Raw genomic sequence first — 20686 nt, 5'->3', positions numbered from 1 at the left:
ATAACTATCAAATGTTCATTGTTCCTGATGACTGGATTGTAAATATGAAAAAAGGTAAAACAAGCTAAATGAAATAATTGATCACCACCCACAAATCTGTTGAAAGTTTCTAACTAATACACAAAAAAGTTGTTGGGCTATAAGGTTTTCAAGAAAAGTGCATACTATTTAGAATGTATGTATTTTTGCAATAATTTTTTGCCAAACAGTGAATGTAAATGTTTTCGTCTGTAGCAGCCAGGCTCTATCTCCTTTTTTACTCTACTGTTTAGGGATGTGAAATTATGCCATCGCTCTTTTAGGGGATAAGTTCCAGCTGAGTGTGTGTCTGCTTAAATGCCTCCCAATGAGTCATACTAATTCCCTGCTTTCAGAATCACTTTTATCCACTGATGAGCAGTTCAACATCAGGGCAGTGAAACTAAAAGCCTGATTGATGAAAAGTTTTACCATTTTCTTTTTTATTTCTCAAATATGCGTAAAAGGCATTTTGCTCCTAAGTTTTCATTCATTTGACACAATTTATTATGAAAGAGCAGGAAACACAATATCAGTGTTAGCTGCGATACCTAGTGTTGACGGGCTTAGAGGAGAGAAATTATGTTCTATTTATCTTTGTGAATTGTATTATATTGAGTGAGAAATTTTTTCTCGGAGGAAGAAACGCTCAGGAGCCAGAAACAGTCAAATAAATGCAAGAATTATGGAGTTTTATTATTAAAGGCTAGTGGAAGACTAGAGTAAAGCCACCTTAAAAAAGGAAAAGAAAAGCATTAAATCAATAATCAGTTAACCCACACTAAGCTATATAAAAATGAAATGATTCCTTTGCCACGTGGTTGATTCTCACATATCTTCTCTAGGAGACAGGAATGTTTTTGTGAACTTTCGACATTTGTTATATCCAAGTGAAGCAGCCAAATATTATTTATAATTTCCGTATTATATTTAGAATACATAATTGTATATGTTTAGTTTATCTGATTATAAACTGATTTAAAGTTATGTATTTTTTAGTCTACAGGGTTGACCTTTACATTCCTCGTTGAGATTATTGTTCTTTTCCTATTACATAATTATTTGTAATATGAAAGCACATATGTTGAAATAAGTGCAGCAACCATGATAGAAGCTGCTTTGAAAATTCTAAATTGTTGAGAGTACCAACTTCTTTCTTTCCTTTATTTAGGACTATAAATAGTGAATCATTTTCATTAAATGGAAATACTCCTGTTTTGTTCGGTGCAGAGGTAACAATAAAACAATACATTGATTGATATGCACTTAAACAACTTGGATTCATGTTTATAAACATGAGGCCTTGGGGAAACGATGTTTGATAAAATCTTTCACTTTATTGTTTACGTCTTTGCATGTCTCGAATTTAAATAGCCACTCATTACAGCTAAGGTTATACAGAAGATCCTTTCTACACACACAACACGTTGAACCTTGGTGTTGGTTTATAAATGGTGTCAGTCCACTCATTGAAGCGTAAGAACATGCTGTTCAAATGTGCTCAGCAAGAGTGTACAACAGAAGACTGAAGAAATGGTTCTTAATTTCCCATGCGATGGTAAGATGCCCACTGCAGAATAGATAGATCCATCCTTCTTTGTGTCCGTCCCAATGATTCTTGTCTTGGGTTCATTGGTTTTCACAATTTTGTTTACCTAAAAAGTGCTCTTTGGTGAAAACCCTATTGGACTTTGGTGAAGACTAGACAGACAAACTAGTCTGATCAAGGTGCTGAAGGTGCAATCATGAAAACACAGAGACATGCCTTGTCAGTAACGGAAAACGAGGTGTAACCAGCTGCAAGAAGTGAAAGGAGTGCTGGAGATCAGGCAGAGTGGTAGATCTTCAGGACCAGGGTGGGGCATCCCTGCTTAATGCAAGTGAAGCCAGTTGATTGAGTGAAAAGCAAAGTATTGATATAATACTCAACAAGTTTTCAACTACCAGTTAGCTGAGCTCCAATTTTCTACAGCACACTTAGTGAATTAAAAAAAAAAAAAAACAAGGAACAAAAAAATTGTTAGTGTCTCAGTCAAATAGCAGTTAATATACCAGTTTAAGCAAATTACAAAAGGACGGAAACATAGAAAACGTAAAACAAACATATAATTTAAATTGTGGGAAGAATATGACTCAACAGTGATGATTCAAAGAAAAGAAGAGTAGTCTGAAAATAAAGAGATCAGCTGGAAAAGTACAAGGCTGATGCCAAAAGGCTTGCAGATACAAGACTTTTTGACAAGCTATCACGTGTGAAAACACTCTTTACCCCTATATATCTGGTTTGTAGGCCAGGATACCATACATGCATTTTTTTCCCCAAAGAAAAGGTGTATTAGCAATGTATTTTAGCTAGAATATGTTATAAAGACTATAAAAGATAATAAGCTCTTTGATCAAACATAGCTAAAATGAAACACAGTTATTGTAATTATAAAACAAAAACAAAAAAAAACAGGTCATATGTAAAATATTGCAAAAGTAGAAGAACAGACTGTGTAGAATTGTGTGCCAAATAGTAGAGACTTGCATGCATGTGTACACTTTTATGCAGATGATACACCCGTCAAATTCAAAGTTTTGGTGTGTAAAGGAGAGTTCAGTTTTCTGATTGGGATTCTGTGAGGCAGATGCAACAGATGTCCAGACAGGAGGGAAGTCTGACAATCATAGTTTCAGATAAATACTTCTTACAACTTTTGAAGTAAGACAGTCAACCTATTTTTTCAAGTAATTGAAAAGCCATGTCAATTTATCAGGCTAATCATAGAAAAAGCATGCATGAGTAATACTTTTTTCCCCCCTCTTTATTCCATTGTGTTGTTAGTTATTTAATGATAAGAATTCGATTAGGCTTAATTCTGAATTGGATGAGGATGCAAATGTTTGCATGCAGCTGTGTTTCATTCGACATCACTTTTCACCTGCGGAACCTGCTGTTTCTTCTTGCTGTTGTTTTTTTTTTTTCTCATCCTCTCTTTCTGCTTCACACTCATTAGTAGCTGTGTATTGGCATTAATTTCAATGGAGCAGTAATTTGTTTAGGGTGTAGGTGGGGCTTATGGGTGATGGATTCAGCTGTCAGCGCACGGCAGCGCTGGTTTTGTCGATGTCTGCTGTCGCAGTGCTGATATATGCTCAGGGGCCAGCAGGGCAAGGCCCGAGGGCCGTCTGCCTCTGCTGCTCTGATGGACGACTGGCAGGTAGCTCGTTAGGGGCGGCCCATCATTGCTGTGAGGAGAAAAGGATTGTGGCTTTGAAGCGGCGTCTTGTCATAACATAACAACATGATGCAAGAGTACTGCCAAGCAGAAATGATATTAAGCTCCATTACTTGATCTATATGATGATGTTCTACTAAAGAAAGGTGCTGTTCAATTCTAATTTTATTGTGTTTTTCTGATTGCTCTTCCTTTTGTCTGTACTAGAGCTGTAGATAGATCCGATCTGTTTGTTGAAGAGCTGGTTAAACTACTCAGTCTATTCTGTTTTCAGTTCAATTTTATGAAATATTATTTTTGGTCATAACAATGATTTTGCATATAACTAGAGATGCAAATTGAACCAAAGAAATCAAAAAAATTGCTGCCTGAAAAATATATGAAAAAACAAGAATGTATATTTTTCCCCTTTAGAATTCTACCCCAAGCTTGTTTTTGGTATTAAAATTACAATCAGTCTTTTAAATCATCAAATATAAGACACCCCATATGCAGAAAAACGTCCGATTTAAACACAATGTGAACTTAATTTAGCTGCAAATAGTCATACAAATCTAAAGAAAAAATAAATTTTTGGTGTTTAACTTTTTTTTTTATTTCATTATGCAGTTTGTCAAAATACCTTGAATATGCAACATATAATATTTCAGGAGTGAGTTAAATGTAATTAAATTATTGTGTACTGTCTGATATTTGTGTGAGTTTATTTATAATTCTTACTTTTTTAGTAGAATTATGTGTGGTATTACAAATTATTAAAAAAAGAGATGTTAGCAGTAACAAAATTGAATCTTGCATTGACAAATATTTTGGAAAGAGTAAACATTTGGACATTTTAAACGAATGACAGTACTATAGAAGGACATTTAACTAAAAATTTCTAAAGAACTTGTTAAAAACAAACTCATGTCTAAAAGATTTCAATCTCTTTCCAAATCTGAGTGTCTTTAGAAATCCAGCAGGAGTCTGGTGAATCCACCCACACGTCAGTGCAAGCACTGAGTCACATGCAATGAAGAATAACAAAGCAAGAGTGTTTTACCATACTTGCATCAACAATATGAACTCATCTCTGTCAATACACACCGACACACCAACACCCAGAAACATTGTCTCTGCTCTCTTCCTGCCTATCCTCCATGGACCATCTTCAGACATTACTCAGTGTCTCAGTAGCCCGCTGGTTTAGCAGCTGGATATGTCGTGCAAGGGATTGTTTTATTATTCCACTCCTACTTTACTCTTTGCTTTCTTTGAGTGTGAAAATCTTTTCACAGCTCTCAGCCCTGTCAGTTTCATTATCTGTTGTTATGTGTGATTTTTTTTTTTCTCCCTGTGTGTTGGCGCCGAAATGCTTAGGTGATTGTTTAAATGGCGAAGGCGGCATCACTGCTTTTAGATGGCCAGCGCTTGAGGCGTCCCCTGAAGGCAGTTTGCATGGACACAGTTCAGCCACAGTTTACACTTCAGTCAGCATGAGCAAGCTGTGGCTCTGACTGAAGTCTGTGCCTGACATGTCCTCATTCTTCTGGTACTTTGAAGTTCCCTCTGCTGCCTCTGCTTCATGATTTTACACAGACCAACTGTCTTTAACCGCTTGTGACCAGACACAATGTGAGCTATAAAATGAGCTGATTAATCTTTACTTGTCCATGCAACAGTTTATGAGATAAATACATAAAAATACACAATAAATTTAAGAGGTATTAATGGTTAACTGCGTGTTTGTTTCATTTTTATATTTTGCTTAAAAATACTACATTAAGTTTTATTTATTAAACTCCCAGATGTTCCAGAATTGTAATCCCCTGTAATCCATTTTTATTGTAAAAAAATCAGCATAAGACAGATAAACTATGAATGCAACTATGAAAACTTTTATTTGTGGGAATATGCAGCAAATAACAAGCTGAGGCCGTCGTGGTGCAGAGGTAGAGCAGTAATCCTCTGAACAGAGGGTGGCAGGTTTGGTTCCCATCAATGTGTCAAAGTGTCCTTGGGCAAGACACTGAATCCCAGCCTCTGGGCATTGGGGGGGCCCCTGTAGGGGGGCCCTCTCTGTGCCTGGCTGGTGGGGTGGGCGGTCCCCTCCTCCTCCCCTCCCGGGCTGCCTGGGTCCGGATGCTGGGGGGGCTTCTGGCCTGGGGGGCTCTCCTCCCCTCTCCTGGTCTGGCTGGTCTGGCTGGGTAGGATCTGGCTCCCTTTATGAACACACGGTTCACGTCGGCAGCATGCATGTATCTCCACCCCCACGTGCACGTGCACACTCCACACTGCTCCCTGTCTGCTTCATCCCTCCTCCTTACCTACAGTGTATTGATGGACAGTTTTTTTTTCTCGCTCATCTTAGTGTCAGATTTTCACCTTTGATGTAACATTCGTCTTTCCAGCAGATCTGGTATAATTGTTACAGCTTAAATTAATAACTTAGTCAAATCAGTGCTTGTATCCCCCACCTTTTCACCTTTCTTCCTTTTACTCTCTTCCACCCTCCCCTCACATTCTTCCCCTCTCCCTCCCCACACACACTAAATGTAACAAATAAATAAAAAATAATACGAAAAAAAGGGGTTTATACAAATCTACACTCTAGTTTCTTGAAGCTATATAACCTCTTTTTGTGATAGTAAAACCTGTCCAACACAAAAAGCCTTCAGCTCTAATCTGTTTGCTCAGCTGTTGGACAGAACAAGTTAAAAAAAAAAAAAAAAAAAAAAAAAAAAAAGACACTGAATCCCACATTGGTCCTGGTGGTTATAGGTTGGCACCAGTGTTAGGTAGTGGATCCAGAGTAAGTGTGTGTGAATGGTACTGTGACTTTATAGGGCTTTATCTTCTAAGAAGGTAGCAAAGCACTGTAAAAGTATATTTCATTTACCATTTAAGTTGAAAGTTTATTTAGTGTTGAGTTTTTAGCCTTTATAGATGTGTCACCTTTGCAATTTAAGATAAGAATACAAAGAAATTATCTATCTTATTTTTTTTTAGATTGATTGCCTTTACCTGTGATAATGTCCACATTAGCAACAGTCCAGACACAAGATCCACTTACAAATTCCCCACTTTTGTTGTCTCAGATTTATATTTTGAAAAATACGAATTTCCCTTTTACTGTAATTCCTTAAATTTTTGCCAGATATTTGCCTGATGTAAAGACTAATTAAACCTGCTGCACATCCTCATTAAAGCCTTTGGGAGGCTTTATTGCAGGAGCTCTGCAAGAAGAGAAGTGATGATGCAAGGTCTCTATGCCCATAACTGCAAGCCAGATTCTGTTTTATTCCAGATTACAAAGTCTGTGAAATTAATCTCCAATCAATTTTAAGTGAGCCAGTTCCATATTACAAGCAGAGGTGCACATGATGATGTGTTGGGTGGAGATAATTGTCTTACAGAGCCGAATAATTTGGAAGAACTTCGAGTTTTTAAACCAGACACACTACAGCTGTTTTAGATAACACTTTAATCACTTTAATCATCATTTTAAGGGCTTGTTTATACAGTCTGGTGTACCAGAGTTTCTCCACCATGAAGCTTTTGTCCAAATTTTCCAAGTTATTAGGAGCTTTTACAATTCCAATTGACTTAATGCATGCTGATGTCCAAAAGGCCTTTTGGCTACAAATGAGGCAGATTTTGTTCCCCAATAAATAAGATGGACGAATTAAAGTCTTGTTCAGACTTCAAAAATGTTTAAAAAAGAATGAGAAGATACGTTTTGTTGAGATCTTTGATTGGCAACATGTGAAACGATTTTCCTTCCTTGAAAATGAGCCAATTTTTGTTTTGTGATTCTAGTTACCACACAGTGAGGGGTAGAAATCAATGCTGACGTTACTCTGATGATGCTGAAGCAGAGAATGAAACCAAGAATCAGAATGAAGTACCTTTAGTTGCTATGATTAACATAACTTAACAGATTGGGATTTCCAGAGAGAACAAAGATATTAAGAAAAAAATGGTTTAGTGTGAAATGTAAAAATGACTTACTCTTAAGATGAAATAATTGGTACCTTTACGAATCTACTATACATGCTGTCCATTAAAGGATGTATGCTTTTTCAGAGTGCTGCTAAGGGTTTGTGTCTCTATGTTTCTCTCCAGAATGCTCTGGACCACTGGGCATGGAGGGTGGTATTATCTCCAACCAACAGATAACAGCTTCTTCCACCCACCGCGCCCTCTTTGGCTTGCAGAAGTGGTACCCATACTTTGCACGGCTCAACAAGAAGGGCCTGGTCAATGCCTGGACTGCTGCCGAAAATGACAGATGGCCGTGGATCCAGGTAAAGCACAGTAACAGGATGGCCGTCACACAGAGTGGAGCCGGGGCCAAGCAGAACTAAATTAAGATGCAGGTGCTGTCTTAATCACAGAAGGCTCCTATGTTTATCTTTTGCTCTTACAATTTTATTATAAAACCTTTCTACTAAAAACAAGAAATAATCTTTTAAAGGAATCCTAGGAAACTAAATAAAATAATTTTCAAACATGCAAACATTTTCAAAAGCAGTAAAATGAAGGTGCAAGATCAAGATGATGTAAATATGAAAAAAGTTTTAAAATGCCACTTTGATTAAGCTGTAATTGTGTGTATTGTTGCACCCTTGTATGATATAGTGTTTATAGTCCATCAATAATGTTTTTTTCATTTACTCTGAGTTCTCACTATGTATAGTTGTGATCAACGTCCCTCAAATGAACAGCTTTAAGTAGAGATACACAGAAAGGTTATAGTTCAGTTATAGTAATCAAAAAAATATTTCAAAAACTTTCATTTTGGATAAACATCATAAAGAGCTGCTATGACAAGGCATGGTGAACCATTCTAAGCAACAATCGTTTTTGCGCAATCACCGCAAGTAATTGAGTGATCCCCACTAAGAAGCTTATTCTCTTTATCAGGGTTCTTAATTTCTTTGAGTCTCTGACTCTGACATTGATGCGCTCAAAGATTTCAATTATAAAAAGATTTGACTCTGCACTCTCCACCATGCGCATATAAGAACATGGCAACTGATGGTTGGGAATGTTAAAAGACACATTTGTAATGACTCGCGTACTACGTCAAAGAACCACCAGTTAGCATGTGTTTGTTTTGGTGATATTTTTCAAAATAAGTGTAATTAAGGACAGATCATTATTGAGCTTTTAAGAAAACCTGCTGAGTTTAATTTTATACTCACCTGTTATTGTACTAGTAATGTCTATGTCCATATTTCAGCTGTTTTTACACCAGTGTCTATAACTGCAAACAGGTCTTTTACAATGAACAACCATATAATTGAAAATCAGACTGGTGAGTCTGTTTTTGCGTCAGTAAAGCTCTTATGCATGAAACTCCACTGTTTCTAAGGCTCTGCTCACCTCCATGCTGAGCCATTAAGCCATGCTTGTATTCTAAGAGCGACACAAACAGATCGATAAAATGGATTACCTGCACATCACATCCCTTGATTCTGTCATCGCACTCCTGCCCTGACCCAGTTACTTTTAATTTCAACTGTAACTGGATTGTAGCCCTTGAACAACCTGTGCTGTAGGATTTCACTTTACAAGAAAACGCTCTAAATGACTGTAATGAGTCTTCTGTTTCTTCTTGTCCCTGACTTAAAATGATCCTGTACCTGATTTCACTTTATTTTGCTGAAAACAGTCAACATTTGTCTTCAAATACAACCCTTTCTCAAAAATTTTATTTAGTATTGATCACATTGTCACACACAGCACATACACACACAGCTTGGCCAAAAACAAACCACCCAAAAAAAAAAAAAGGTCACACACTAACTTTTGTTGGGCTGTGTTGTTTTAAGAAGCTTCTGCAATGTCCCAAGATTTATTTTCATCCTGTGTTGCATTAATTTTTCACCAAGATGCACTGTTGATGGTCTGAGCATTGCTCAAAGCCTTCTCCAGCTCATCCGTGAGATTCTTAATGGGGCTAAAGTCTGGACTCTGTAGAGATCAATCCATATATGAAAATGATGTCTCATGCTACCTGTACCACTTTCTCACAAATTAAGCCCAATCTATGCTGGCATTGAAATATGCCTGTACCATCAGTGAAGGCAAAAATCCATTGATAGAATAGCCTGGTCATTCAGTATATTTAGATAGTCAGCTGACCTTATTCTTTGAACACATACTGTTGCAGAACCTAGACCTGACCAACTGCAGGAACTCTAGATCATAGCACAGCCCCCACAGGCTTGTACAGTTAGCACGGGGCATGATTAGTGCATCAATTCAGCTGCTTTTATCTACCCAGATGCACTCATCCATCTGGAACATTGTAAATCTGGGCTCATCGCACCACATGACATCCTTCTATTGCTCCAGACTCCAATCTTTGTTTGCAGACAATGGGTCCTCACTATCCTTTCAGATTTTAATAATGCCTTGGACATTTCTTAGCCCAATTTTAGAAGCCTCTGGAATTTCCTTAGATGCTTTCTCTGCTACCTGCATGCCAATAATTTGACCCATGTCAAGTAGGGCAATATCTTTTCCAAAAGCACAGGATGTGTTTTTCAACATGGTTGTTAAGAAAACTGTTAACGTTAAAAAACTATTTGTTTAGTTGGGTCCTAATGGCGTCTTTTTTATGGCCAGGCAGTCTATTTTTCCTTCAAAAGTTATCCATAATACTATACTTTTTGGTTCTTATTAATTCTTATTTCTTTTTTTTTCCTGTAAGTTTACTTATATCTATTATTTGAACTATATATTCACCTCTGTAATGATGTACGGCGAGCTTTGAAGCATACCGCTGTCAGATGTATGATACACAGACAGTAAGCCATAAAAGGGGTGTAATAGATCAACATGCCACACTGTGACAGATCGATCTGGAAGGGAGACAGCGTATAGCAGCAAGATAATAGTAAGATGGGGCAAAAATGGATTTGAAGAATGAGTGAGAAAAATGAGAAGGAGAGAAGGAGCATGGCACGTGGAGAGAGTGTGAGAAAAACGGTACGTAAAACATTCAAGCAGTGTGCTTGGCTTTAATGACACCACGCGGGATGTTGCGTGGGATGCTGCAGGCATTGTGTGTTTCTACAGAGAGGCCTGGATAATTAGGACATAAGCACAGAAGTGTACAGTCAATATTTTGGGATTGAGTTTGCGATCTGTGGCGTTCCTTTGTAGGATAGAATGATGCGGTGGAACTACATGTCTGTCATACTAAACATGTTGATCTTGACGGATGACAACCCTATCTGGGTTGAGATCTCTCTGTACAGCCTCCTGTGTTTCAGCAGGCTCGTCTTACACTTTGGAATGTCTCGGGCCAAATCTGACTTGTCTTTTCCAGCATCCTAACAAATACATCAGGAAAAAAAAAAAAAAGCTAAATAAAGGCCAAGACTCTTTGAATAATGCATCTAGAGTTTTAGACAAGCATACAATCACTGAATATGACTGCGTTTTTGATGTGTGTGTGTGGACAAAAGCTTTCTGCAGCTCACACACCTGTGAACAACCAGCTTTCCACACCCTCACTACATCTGGCTCACACATTAAATTGCATTTGAGTACTCGTGGGAAATATGCTGCCCGGCTGGCCAATATCAACAAGATGTAGCCTCAGACAGTTGTGCTGGAAAAACAAATAATATGATCAATTGTGAAGGCTTAAAACACTTGTTACATATGCCTTATAATTTGCATATTTTTCCCATTAAACATACACATTTGATGCTATATAGGTAGAAAATAGAACTCCATAACTGGGGTCATGGTTGATATTAGTAGGGCTGTATTACTTTATTCTAATAGTTACAATTTTGGATTTTTGGCCAAAAAGGAAAAACATGTTATAGGGAAGGCTGGTTTATTTATTAACCTGAGAACAAAAGTACCCCTACTTAATTAGAATCAAAAAAGAAAATTAAGAACATATGCAGAAGAGGTGGACATTTACCAACACATTTATTCTGCAGGTACTTTATTTGGCTTCCCATCTTAGAGGTCATAAAATAGATCTTCTGTTTGAATTTGGATAACATTTATTTGATTTTAACGAGAAAAATATACCATGAGGGGATCATTGGTTACCTTGGGCAGAGCTGTTTCTGTGCTATAGGCTCTAAATCGTGGCTGCCAACGCTTTTTTGGCATTTGAGCTACTTTTGAAATGACCAAGATATATGTAATCATAATTTGACATTTTCATATTTATTTACTTTTGGATTGGATTGGGAATTGTTTATTTTAAGATACCAAAACAAAATGAAACTAAAATTAAAGCCGCAAGCGGCGTTGTATGGCCCGCAGACGCAACCCGCCTTCCACGCCCAACTCTACGCACCACCGCCCTCACCGCCCACTTTTGATAATGGCTAGTCAAAACTGCATATGCTAATTATGCTAACTATGCTAGCTATGCTAATGTGGCTAAAAGTGCTAGCATAGCGATCAGCATCATCAACTGACTCAGAAAAACACATTACCTAAAATGCTAATTATGCTAACTATGCTAGCTATGCTAATGAGGCTAAAAGTGCTAGCATTGCAATCAACATCATCAACTGACTCAGAAAAACACATTACCTAAAATGCTAATTATGCTAACTATGCTAGTTATGCTAACATAGCTAAAAGTGCTAGCTTAGCGATCAACATCATTAACTGACTCAGAAAAACACATTACTTAAAATGCTTATTATGCTAACTATGCTAGCTATGCTAATGTGGCTAAAAGTGCTAGCATTGCGATCAGCATCATCAATTGACTCAGAAAAACACATTACCTAAAATGCTAATTATGCTAACTATGCTAGCTATGCTAATGTGGCTAAAAGTACTAGCATTGCGATCAGCATCATCAACTCACTCGGAAAAACACATTACCTAAAATGCTATTTATGCTCACTATGCTAGCTATGCTAATGTGGCTAAAAGTGCTAGCATAGCGATCAGCATCATCAACTGATTCAGAAAAACACATTCCTCCATTGGTGAGAGCTGTAAGCCATAAGTTGATAAAAACCCCACTTTTTCCAAAATGGCGGCTATTCTGTTGATTTTATCTCCATAGCAACCATTTTATGTTTTGGTCACCTTGAGAAGACGAACAGATTGACTTCAGTTTCGGACAAATCGGTAAAAGTAAACTTTTAGTTGTCCTTAGCAACAGTGGTTTTATGCTAACCACGCCCACATTCCTTATATGTCCATATCCAGTGTTTTTCAATGTATTCAGTTTCAGGCATGAATGCATGCATTCAATTTTCACTGTATTGTATTGAAAGGCATGGGAGTTATAACAGTGCGCCACTTTGCTAGCTTGCCACATGCACGCCGTTCAAAATCTACAACTTCTAATTCCAACATTTTTTCCACAGTAGTTTGCCATTGATGCCCAAAAAGTTTCGAGACGATCGATAAAAATTCCAACGACAAGTTTACGTTTGAATCCAGTGGCAAAGGTGTTTTTTATAGAAAATTCAAGATGGCCGCCTTTTCCCGAGGTCAAAGGTCGACGAAACTCCAGAGGTAATTGTAGACTTATGCTACGGACATGCGAGTCAAATTTCGTGAAAATCGCTCAAAAAAAGTTCCTTTTTCCATATTGTGTAAAAACGCGATAATCTCAAAATGGCAGATTTTGGCACAAAATGGCCGCCAAACCGTAGGTCGTGTAGCCATCACGTAATGATTTCAAAACTTTGTTTGGATATACCCGACAAAGTTATCTGGGTTTCGCTAGCCGATTCATAAAAAAAAAATCCGAATTTTTTTTTTTAGCCGAGTCAGCACTTTTTTTTGCGATCGTTTTTTGTTTACCACGGCCACATTCCTTTATCGATTTTGTCGTATGTGACATCGATTTGTTCAGTGTGGTTCAAGGAATCGCATATTTCATTTTCAGGCTATTCCGATAAAATATGTGCGAGCTAGCTAAAATGGCGACGGTTGCGAATTCGCCACGCGCACGCGTTTCAAATTCTACAACTTCTAATTCCAACATTTTGTCCACAGTAGCTTGCCATTGATGCCCGAGAAGTTTCAAAAAGATCGAAAAAAATCCCTAGGACGAGTTTTCGTTTGTATCCGTTACTAAAGGTGCTTTTTTATGAAAATTCAAGATGGCCGCCCCTTGCCAAGGTCAAAGGTCAACGAAACTTCTTTGGTAGTTGTAGAATCGTGCTAGTGGCATGTGTGTGAAATTTCATGAAAATCGCTCAAACAAAATTCTCGTTTTCCCATATTGTGAAAAAACACGAAAATCGCCATTTCTCTGAGTTCGCCACAAAATGGCCGCCAAGCCGTAGGTCGTGTGGCCATCCCATAATGATTTCAAAACTTCTTTAGGATATCTCCAACACCCGTGTTTTGGTTTCGTAACTGTATCTTGAAAAAAAAAAAATCGGCTCCATTTGAGATTTCGGCCCCATTCATTTTTTTTACGGTTTTGCCGACTGTGAGGTCATCGGGTTTGGGGGGGGGCGTTCACTTCGCCGAAAATTCATTTTGAATTTATCCTAGGTGTGTGCCAATTTTGGTGAGTTTTCGAGTATGTGGCGGGGTTCAAATTTGAGCTCAAAGACGCAGTAAGAAAGAAGAAACGTAATAAAAATGAAACAAAGCAGAAACAATATAGAAGTTTTTGCAGTCAGGTGGCCTATGTATTTCAATGCGGCCTGTCTTTTACTATAGGCTGGGCAGGTCTTTTTGGCTTGAAACCCTTCTTTTGAGGGCTTTTTGGGGCTTTTTCGTGTTATTATCGTCATTTTTGCGATTACAAATTTGACGTTTTTGCGTTGGTGTTGTGCGTGTGTGTGTGTATTTTTGTTGCGTTACACAATTGTTGTGTCGTTTTGTGCTTTGGGCGACTTTTGACCCCATTTTTTGGCGTTTTGACGCGTTTTTTTGATGTTTTGGACTTTTTGAGTGTTCGACCCTCGTACCAGTTACAATATGGTCCTTGCACTCTGTGAGTGCTGCGGGCCATAATAAACAAACAGCAGAAAGGTACATCTATACACACATATATCAAGCTATATATAGGATTATTAGTCTGGACTTTATTTGGAAAATACATATACATATGCATAAATTCACATACAATTGTAAAAAATTCAGTTGTTACTCTTAGACATCCTTAAATACAAAGACTTACTATGAATAGCAGATTTTAAAGTGAATCAGACAATTATACTGAATTATATTGAGAAATGTATCTGAATGTATAAGATTGCAACATGACAAAAACTTTGTCAGTCATTTTTTTTCCTTCAGTAGCTTGTTGAATTGAACTCATGTGTTTGTAGTTGTCATGTCAACGATGCCACAGTACATAGTGCCGACTACAGAAATGTTCTGTGCGTGTTCTGTTCAAGGTTCTTTTTGAATGGCTGACCTCGGGCTGGTCAACTAAAATATAAGGCAACATTACCGGTGAATTCGGGTTAGAAGTCTGATGCAGAACACAATTGTTATTCTTAAACTTTTCTGATGTTTAGGAGGAAGAAAAACTCAGTGGCACTCAGTTTAATGGGAACACACATGTGCTGTGACTTTAGTATCAAAGGTTGTTTGATTGGCCGATCTGCATGTCAATCAGGTGACATACTTTACTTCAAGGCAAGGATTATAATTGCCTTATGTATTTTTGGGGGTATTTTTTTTAATTCTGTTTTTTTATTTTGGATGGCCTGCGATCTACTTACACATCCTTCTATATATAAATATTGAATGGAACTTACAGAAAACACATACAGTTGATCTGCAACCGTTTTCACAAGAGCTTTGAACATAAAAGTACACAGACCAGTTTGTATCTGAGAATTACAGATCAAGTACAGTTTTTTATGCTTCCTTGCATCTTCCATGACCATTGAAGAAAATCTGTACATAATAATGGTAGAAAAGTGGATTGGAGAGGTGAAATCCAACTGATGGCCATAGACATTTGTGTCATAGTCACTTTGAAAAACTACATTGCATTAGACAGTTAATCTATTATAGATTTTGTGAGATTCTCTTAGAACATTTCTTTCAAATCGAATTGTCTCATCAATGCAGACACCTGAGGACTACCCATTGTGAAGTCATTTCCAAACTTCACTCGTCACCGAGGATTTTACTGCTGGTTGTATATAAATTATTTTGATTTTTAAATAAAGTATGAGGGGTGTCTCTTCATAAATGTGGAATGAAAACAGTTTTTTTTTTCACAGTACAAGAAATAACTTGATCTCATGATCTACTGTCATGCAACACAAGTTATTTACTGCACAGCCACAAAACTAGATTTTTGTATATCTCATAGCTGTGGCTACAGACTGTAATTAAATTTTATATCGATCTTAGTGCTGACAAATTTCTTGATGAATCGATTATCCATTCTGTTAGTGAAATGTTGAGAAACAGTGAAAAATGGCCACAATAATTCCTAAGAGGCCAGCTGTCATATATTGACTAAGACCTTCTGCTATAATTATTATCTATAAATCATTTTTCTTTTGACAACCATTTAAGGGCCTTAGTCTCTAAATGCAGATAAAATGTAAATAAATCAAGGGAGAACACTTACAAATAGATCTGGCTTAAATAGAACTGGCATAGCAAAGCTCTTCTTGTGGTGATGCTGGGATTTGAAAACATTCAAAGTTACATTTATTTCTTACCAGTCTTCTCTTGATATCCTTGTTCTTACCATTTGCTTCTGGTAGGAGGTTGTCTCCAGTGTTCGGCACCAGAGCCATCAATGTGTGAATGTGTGTGTGAATGAATGAATAGGACGGTGACTGTAAAGCGCTTTGGGCCTTCAAGGAAGGTAAAATAATGAAAATAAAACCACAACAAGATGTACCGGTAAGTCATTCTATAATTCTTGTAGTGATGCACTTATTAACACTTCACATGTTTAGTGTTTCTGCGACAGACTTGTTGCTTGTTGTTTGTTCTTGTGCTTGTACCGTTGACTATACTGGACTGAGTGAGTATGACGTCACCATGAAAAATGGCTTGTACCTGGCGTCATCAAAATGAAATTGATTACATCATCACTTTTTGGCTATATGAATGCCACCATGTTGGAACCACACTGTGTCAGTAAGCAGTGAGTGGTCCAAGTCGGTCTGAGTCGATTTTTGTGTGGCAGCCACTTATATTGAGACACCTGATTGGTCTGTTCATAATTCGAATGACTTGCAATAAAGAAATTACAGTGATCCCTTGCTATAACACGGTTTACTTTTCACGGTTTCGCTACTTCACGGATTTGCATCGTGCATTGTGTTCTGCATTCTGATTGGCTAAAAAGTCACTAAGCTTCTTCTCTACCTGTGCGTCAATAACGTTGCAGTTTAATATGTACACGTACGTAAAACAGCTTGCCAAATTTACATTATGTACGTGCAAATTCTCTTGATGTTGGCATGTCGGTGTATAAGGATGTTTTTGATGTTTTTGGGAAGAAGAAAAAAGAGCGACACCAACTATGATCACTATGTTCTTCTTCCCCCGAACAAACACACCTGCAGCTGCACCGCGGGCTGCAAAAGAAGAAAACACTGCAGAGTAAAGTCAGGATGCAGCGGCTTAGTCTGGACTTAGAGCAGTTAAATACACCTATTTGTCCCACTGTACTTTTTTTAATCATTATTTTATAATGACAATTCTTTGGGTCTTGGTGGGCGGGGCTAATCTCCGCGATTTGAAGCCTTCTGTTCACATTGATGATTAAAATTATTATTTGACAGTACAGAACAGAAGTTATTTGTAGAAAAAAACGTTTCTAAGGTACTTTTATTGGTGAAACAAATGCTTGAGCCTGTAAAATGGTTTGTTCTGTCTTTTCAATGTATAATAGAGTATTTAAATGTATAATAATTGTTAAAAGATATAGAGGTTTCTACTTCACGGTTTTTGCCTATCACGGGTTCTTTCTGGAACGTAACCCCCGCGAAAAACAAGGGTTTACTGTATATCATAAAAAAAAGGAGTAGCAAGTAGGGGTGTGACGATAACCGCAAGACGGTCATCACCGCACGTTTTTGTTGTTTTGTTTTTAGAAAGGTTTTTTTTTATGTTCTGCATATGCTGCGTGATGGAACTATAATAAACACATTAAACACATTCATCTTTGCTGATAATTTACTTTTTCTGCTAGTGCTGTGTTCAGACTTCAAGGTCTTTTTTTTTTAAACCTGTTTTTTCCAACAGCTGAGCAAGCAGATCAGAGCTGAGTGCCTTTTGTATTGGACAGATTTTGGACATCATGTTCATGCTCTTCCATCTGTCTAAAATGTAGTGATTCAAATGATTAGGCAAATTGGCTTGACAATGCAGGTGTCACAATGTTTTTGGGGTTATTTAACAGGTTAACTCCTGGAAAGTTTTTAGTTAATTGCACTTTTATGAACACACGTTCTTTTTTTTTTGTTCATTTGTCTGTTTTTAACTCATAAATACACTAACTATAGAACACTTTATCTTAGTTGCCCTAGGTTGATTGTGGATAATAGAAATTGCAGTTTCCAGCTGTTTCAAAATCAACAACCTCAACAAAAAATACACAGACAAGTTTACCAGATCATAACACCAGTTTTGACAAAGAACAGTTTCCCACCGGTTAGTGTAAACACTGCTGCTTAGCGTTTTCCAAACAGAGAAGTTTGCTGTTAAAACAAGAGCTAATCTATGTGTTGACCAGTCTTCAGGTGAGTGTTGCTCCCAGTGTAGTTTGGTCTGGACTGGCTCATGAGTAAACACAAAGCAGCAAGGAAATGAATGAAGTAATCAATATATCATAGTCGGAGAGCTAGCAGGACTAGAAGTGTTGTTCCAGGATAGCAATTTAAAAGAAAAACAAACCAAATGGAGCTGTCAACCTTGTCTACATTTTCTAGAGTAAGCCTGCCCCCCTTGACATGATCCTTTTCTCTGCACTCTCTATCTCTAGCTTACAGCCCCTCACAACCCCAAGCTAACATTAGCTGTGCAAGAAAAATGGTGAACAATTTTGGAGCTCTCTGGCCGTTCTTCGACACACCTCCAAACTTTTTCCAACGCCTTTTTTTTGCAACACTTTGAATAAAGACATACATAGCATAATTGAATAAAGTCATACATAGCATTATATCATGCCATTATGATCTTTATATATATATATATATATATATATATATATATATATATATATATATATATATATATAAATGCCACAAGAACATGTTAAAAACGCAAAACGTGATTTTTATCAGATTTGGTCTTTAATACAAAATCTGAATTTGCATTTTGCAAAGACCATTTTTACTAATAAGACTTAAAACTGGATATGTCCTCTACTTGCCTCAATCCTCAGTTATCTGTTTTTTGCAAATTAGTGTGATGACTAATAAACCAAAAGTTTGCTTCTGCGTAATCCCAGCGTAGGAGCCTGGCTCTGTGAAATAGACCAGGATGATCACTGCTTTCTGAACTCCTGCTGCACTTGCTTTTCTGTGATACCTTTGGACTGAAGCTGCCAAGTAATTATTTGAGTCCGTTAACAGCTGCTAACTCACAACCTACAACAACCCCCCAACTGTGTTCTGAGGTAAAAACTGAAAATTTATTTTGGTAACATAATGAAAGCCATGTAAACATGAAAGCATTGGGTTAGTTGCATTTGGAGGCTGATTGATCTCATCAGCAGAGGACCCAAAAAGAGGATGCCGTTGTTGCTTTTTTTGAGTAATCTCTAGTGTTTTGTTATGTTGTATTTGTAAGAGTTTCATCAGATTACTCTGACAGGGAACAATATTTCTCTGCATTTACTTCTTTTTTTTTTAAATGGAAGAATTTATGTTCCATACATACAGGCAGCAGTAAGTCTGCTATGGTCATTATTTGTAGGCTGGCACAGACTTAAGTGACAACCAGCACCAGTTTAGCAACACGGCTAATAATGACATTTTCTCATCTTTTTATCCAACGCATTCAATAGTGTCTAAAATGTGTGTACAGTACAGACCAAAAGTTTGGACACACCTTCTCATTCAAAGAGTTTTCTTTATTTTCATGACCATGAAAATTGTAGAGTCACACTGAAGGCATCAAAACTGTGAATTAACACATGTGGAATTAGATAACAAGAAAGTGTGAAACAACTGAAGAAAATATGTAATATTCTAGGTTCTTCAAAGTAGCCACCTTTTGATTTGATTACTGCTTTGCACACTCTTGGCATTCTCTTGATGAGCTTCTAGAGGTAGTCACCTGAAATGGTCTTCCAACAGTCTTGAAGGAGTTCCCAGAGATGCTTAGCACTTGTTGGCCGTTTTGCCTTCACTCTGCGGTCCAGCTCACCCCAAACCATCTCAATTAGGTTCAGGTCTGGTGACTGTGGAGGCCAAATCATCTGGCGCAGCACCCCATCACTCTCTTTCCTGGTCAAATAGCCCTTACACAGACTGGAGGTGTGTTTGGGGTCATTGTCCTGTTGAAAAAGAAATGATGGTCCAACTAAACGTAAACCGGATGGAATAGCATGCTTCTGCAAGATGCTGTGGTAGCCATGCTGGTTCAGTATGCCTTCAATTTTAAATAAATCCCCCACAGTGTCATCAACGAAGCACCCCCACACCACCACACCTCCTCCTCCATGCTTTGCGGTGGGAACCAGGCATGTAGAGTCCATCCGTTCACCTTTTCTGCGTCGCACAAAGACACTATGGTTGGAACCAAAAATCTCAAATTTGGACTCATCAAATTCAAATTAATTTTATTGATGGTTTTTGTGACTGCACTTGGGGACACTTTCAAAGTTTTCCCAATTTTTCGGACCGACTGACCTTCACTTCTTAAAGTAATGATGGCGACTCGTTTTTCTGTACTTAGCTGCTGTTTTCTTATCATAATACAAATTCTAGCAGTCTATACAGTAGGTCTATCAACTGTGTATCCGCCTGACTTCTGCACAACACAACTGATGGTCCCAAACCCATTCATAAGGCAAGAAATCACACTTATTAAACCTGACAAGGCACACCTGTGAAGTGAAAAACATTTCAGGTAACTCAGGTAACTACTTCTTGAAGCTCATCAAGAGAATGCCAAGAGTGTGCAAAGCAGTAATCAAATAATAAGGTGCTACTATGAAGAACTTAGAATATGACATATTTTCAGTTATTTCACACTTTTGTGTTGTGTAAATAATTCCACATGTGTTAATTAACAATTTTGATGCCTTCAGTGTGAATCTACAATATTCATAGTCATGAAAATAAAGTAAACTATTTGAAAGAGAAGGTGTGTTCAAACTTTTGGTCTGTATGTAAGAATTGAGTGTATTGAATATAACATTTAATAAATTCATCAGTGTGACATTGCTTTTGCAAAAAAAAAAAAATATTTTCACCTCCTCAAGCTTCTTTTAAATTGTCTCACATGGTTTGGGTCATTGTCCTTTTTCTTCCGATCAATCAGAGCAGCTTTGTTGTTAACAC

At 37.5% G+C, this 20686-nt stretch overlaps 1 protein-coding gene across 3 annotated transcripts in view; it reads left to right on the top strand.

Annotated features, from left to right (window-relative positions):
• Window positions 1-20686, top strand: part of edil3 (EGF like repeats and discoidin domains 3) — a 130896-nt gene that overhangs the window by 69148 nt on the left and 41062 nt on the right. For all 3 annotated transcript variants that reach the window (XM_011479264.3, XM_011479263.3, XM_011479262.3), the window contains one exon: window positions 7344-7525. In XM_011479264.3, coding sequence (XP_011477566.1) covers window positions 7344-7525 — 182 coding nt within the window. The remainder of the gene's footprint in view (window positions 1-7343; window positions 7526-20686) is intronic.

Source organism: Oryzias latipes, chromosome 9, assembly GCF_002234675.1.
Source record: "Oryzias latipes chromosome 9, ASM223467v1".
Lineage (NCBI taxonomy): Eukaryota > Metazoa > Chordata > Actinopteri > Beloniformes > Adrianichthyidae > Oryzias > Oryzias latipes.
This window is presented reverse-complemented; position numbering and strand designations above follow the sequence as displayed.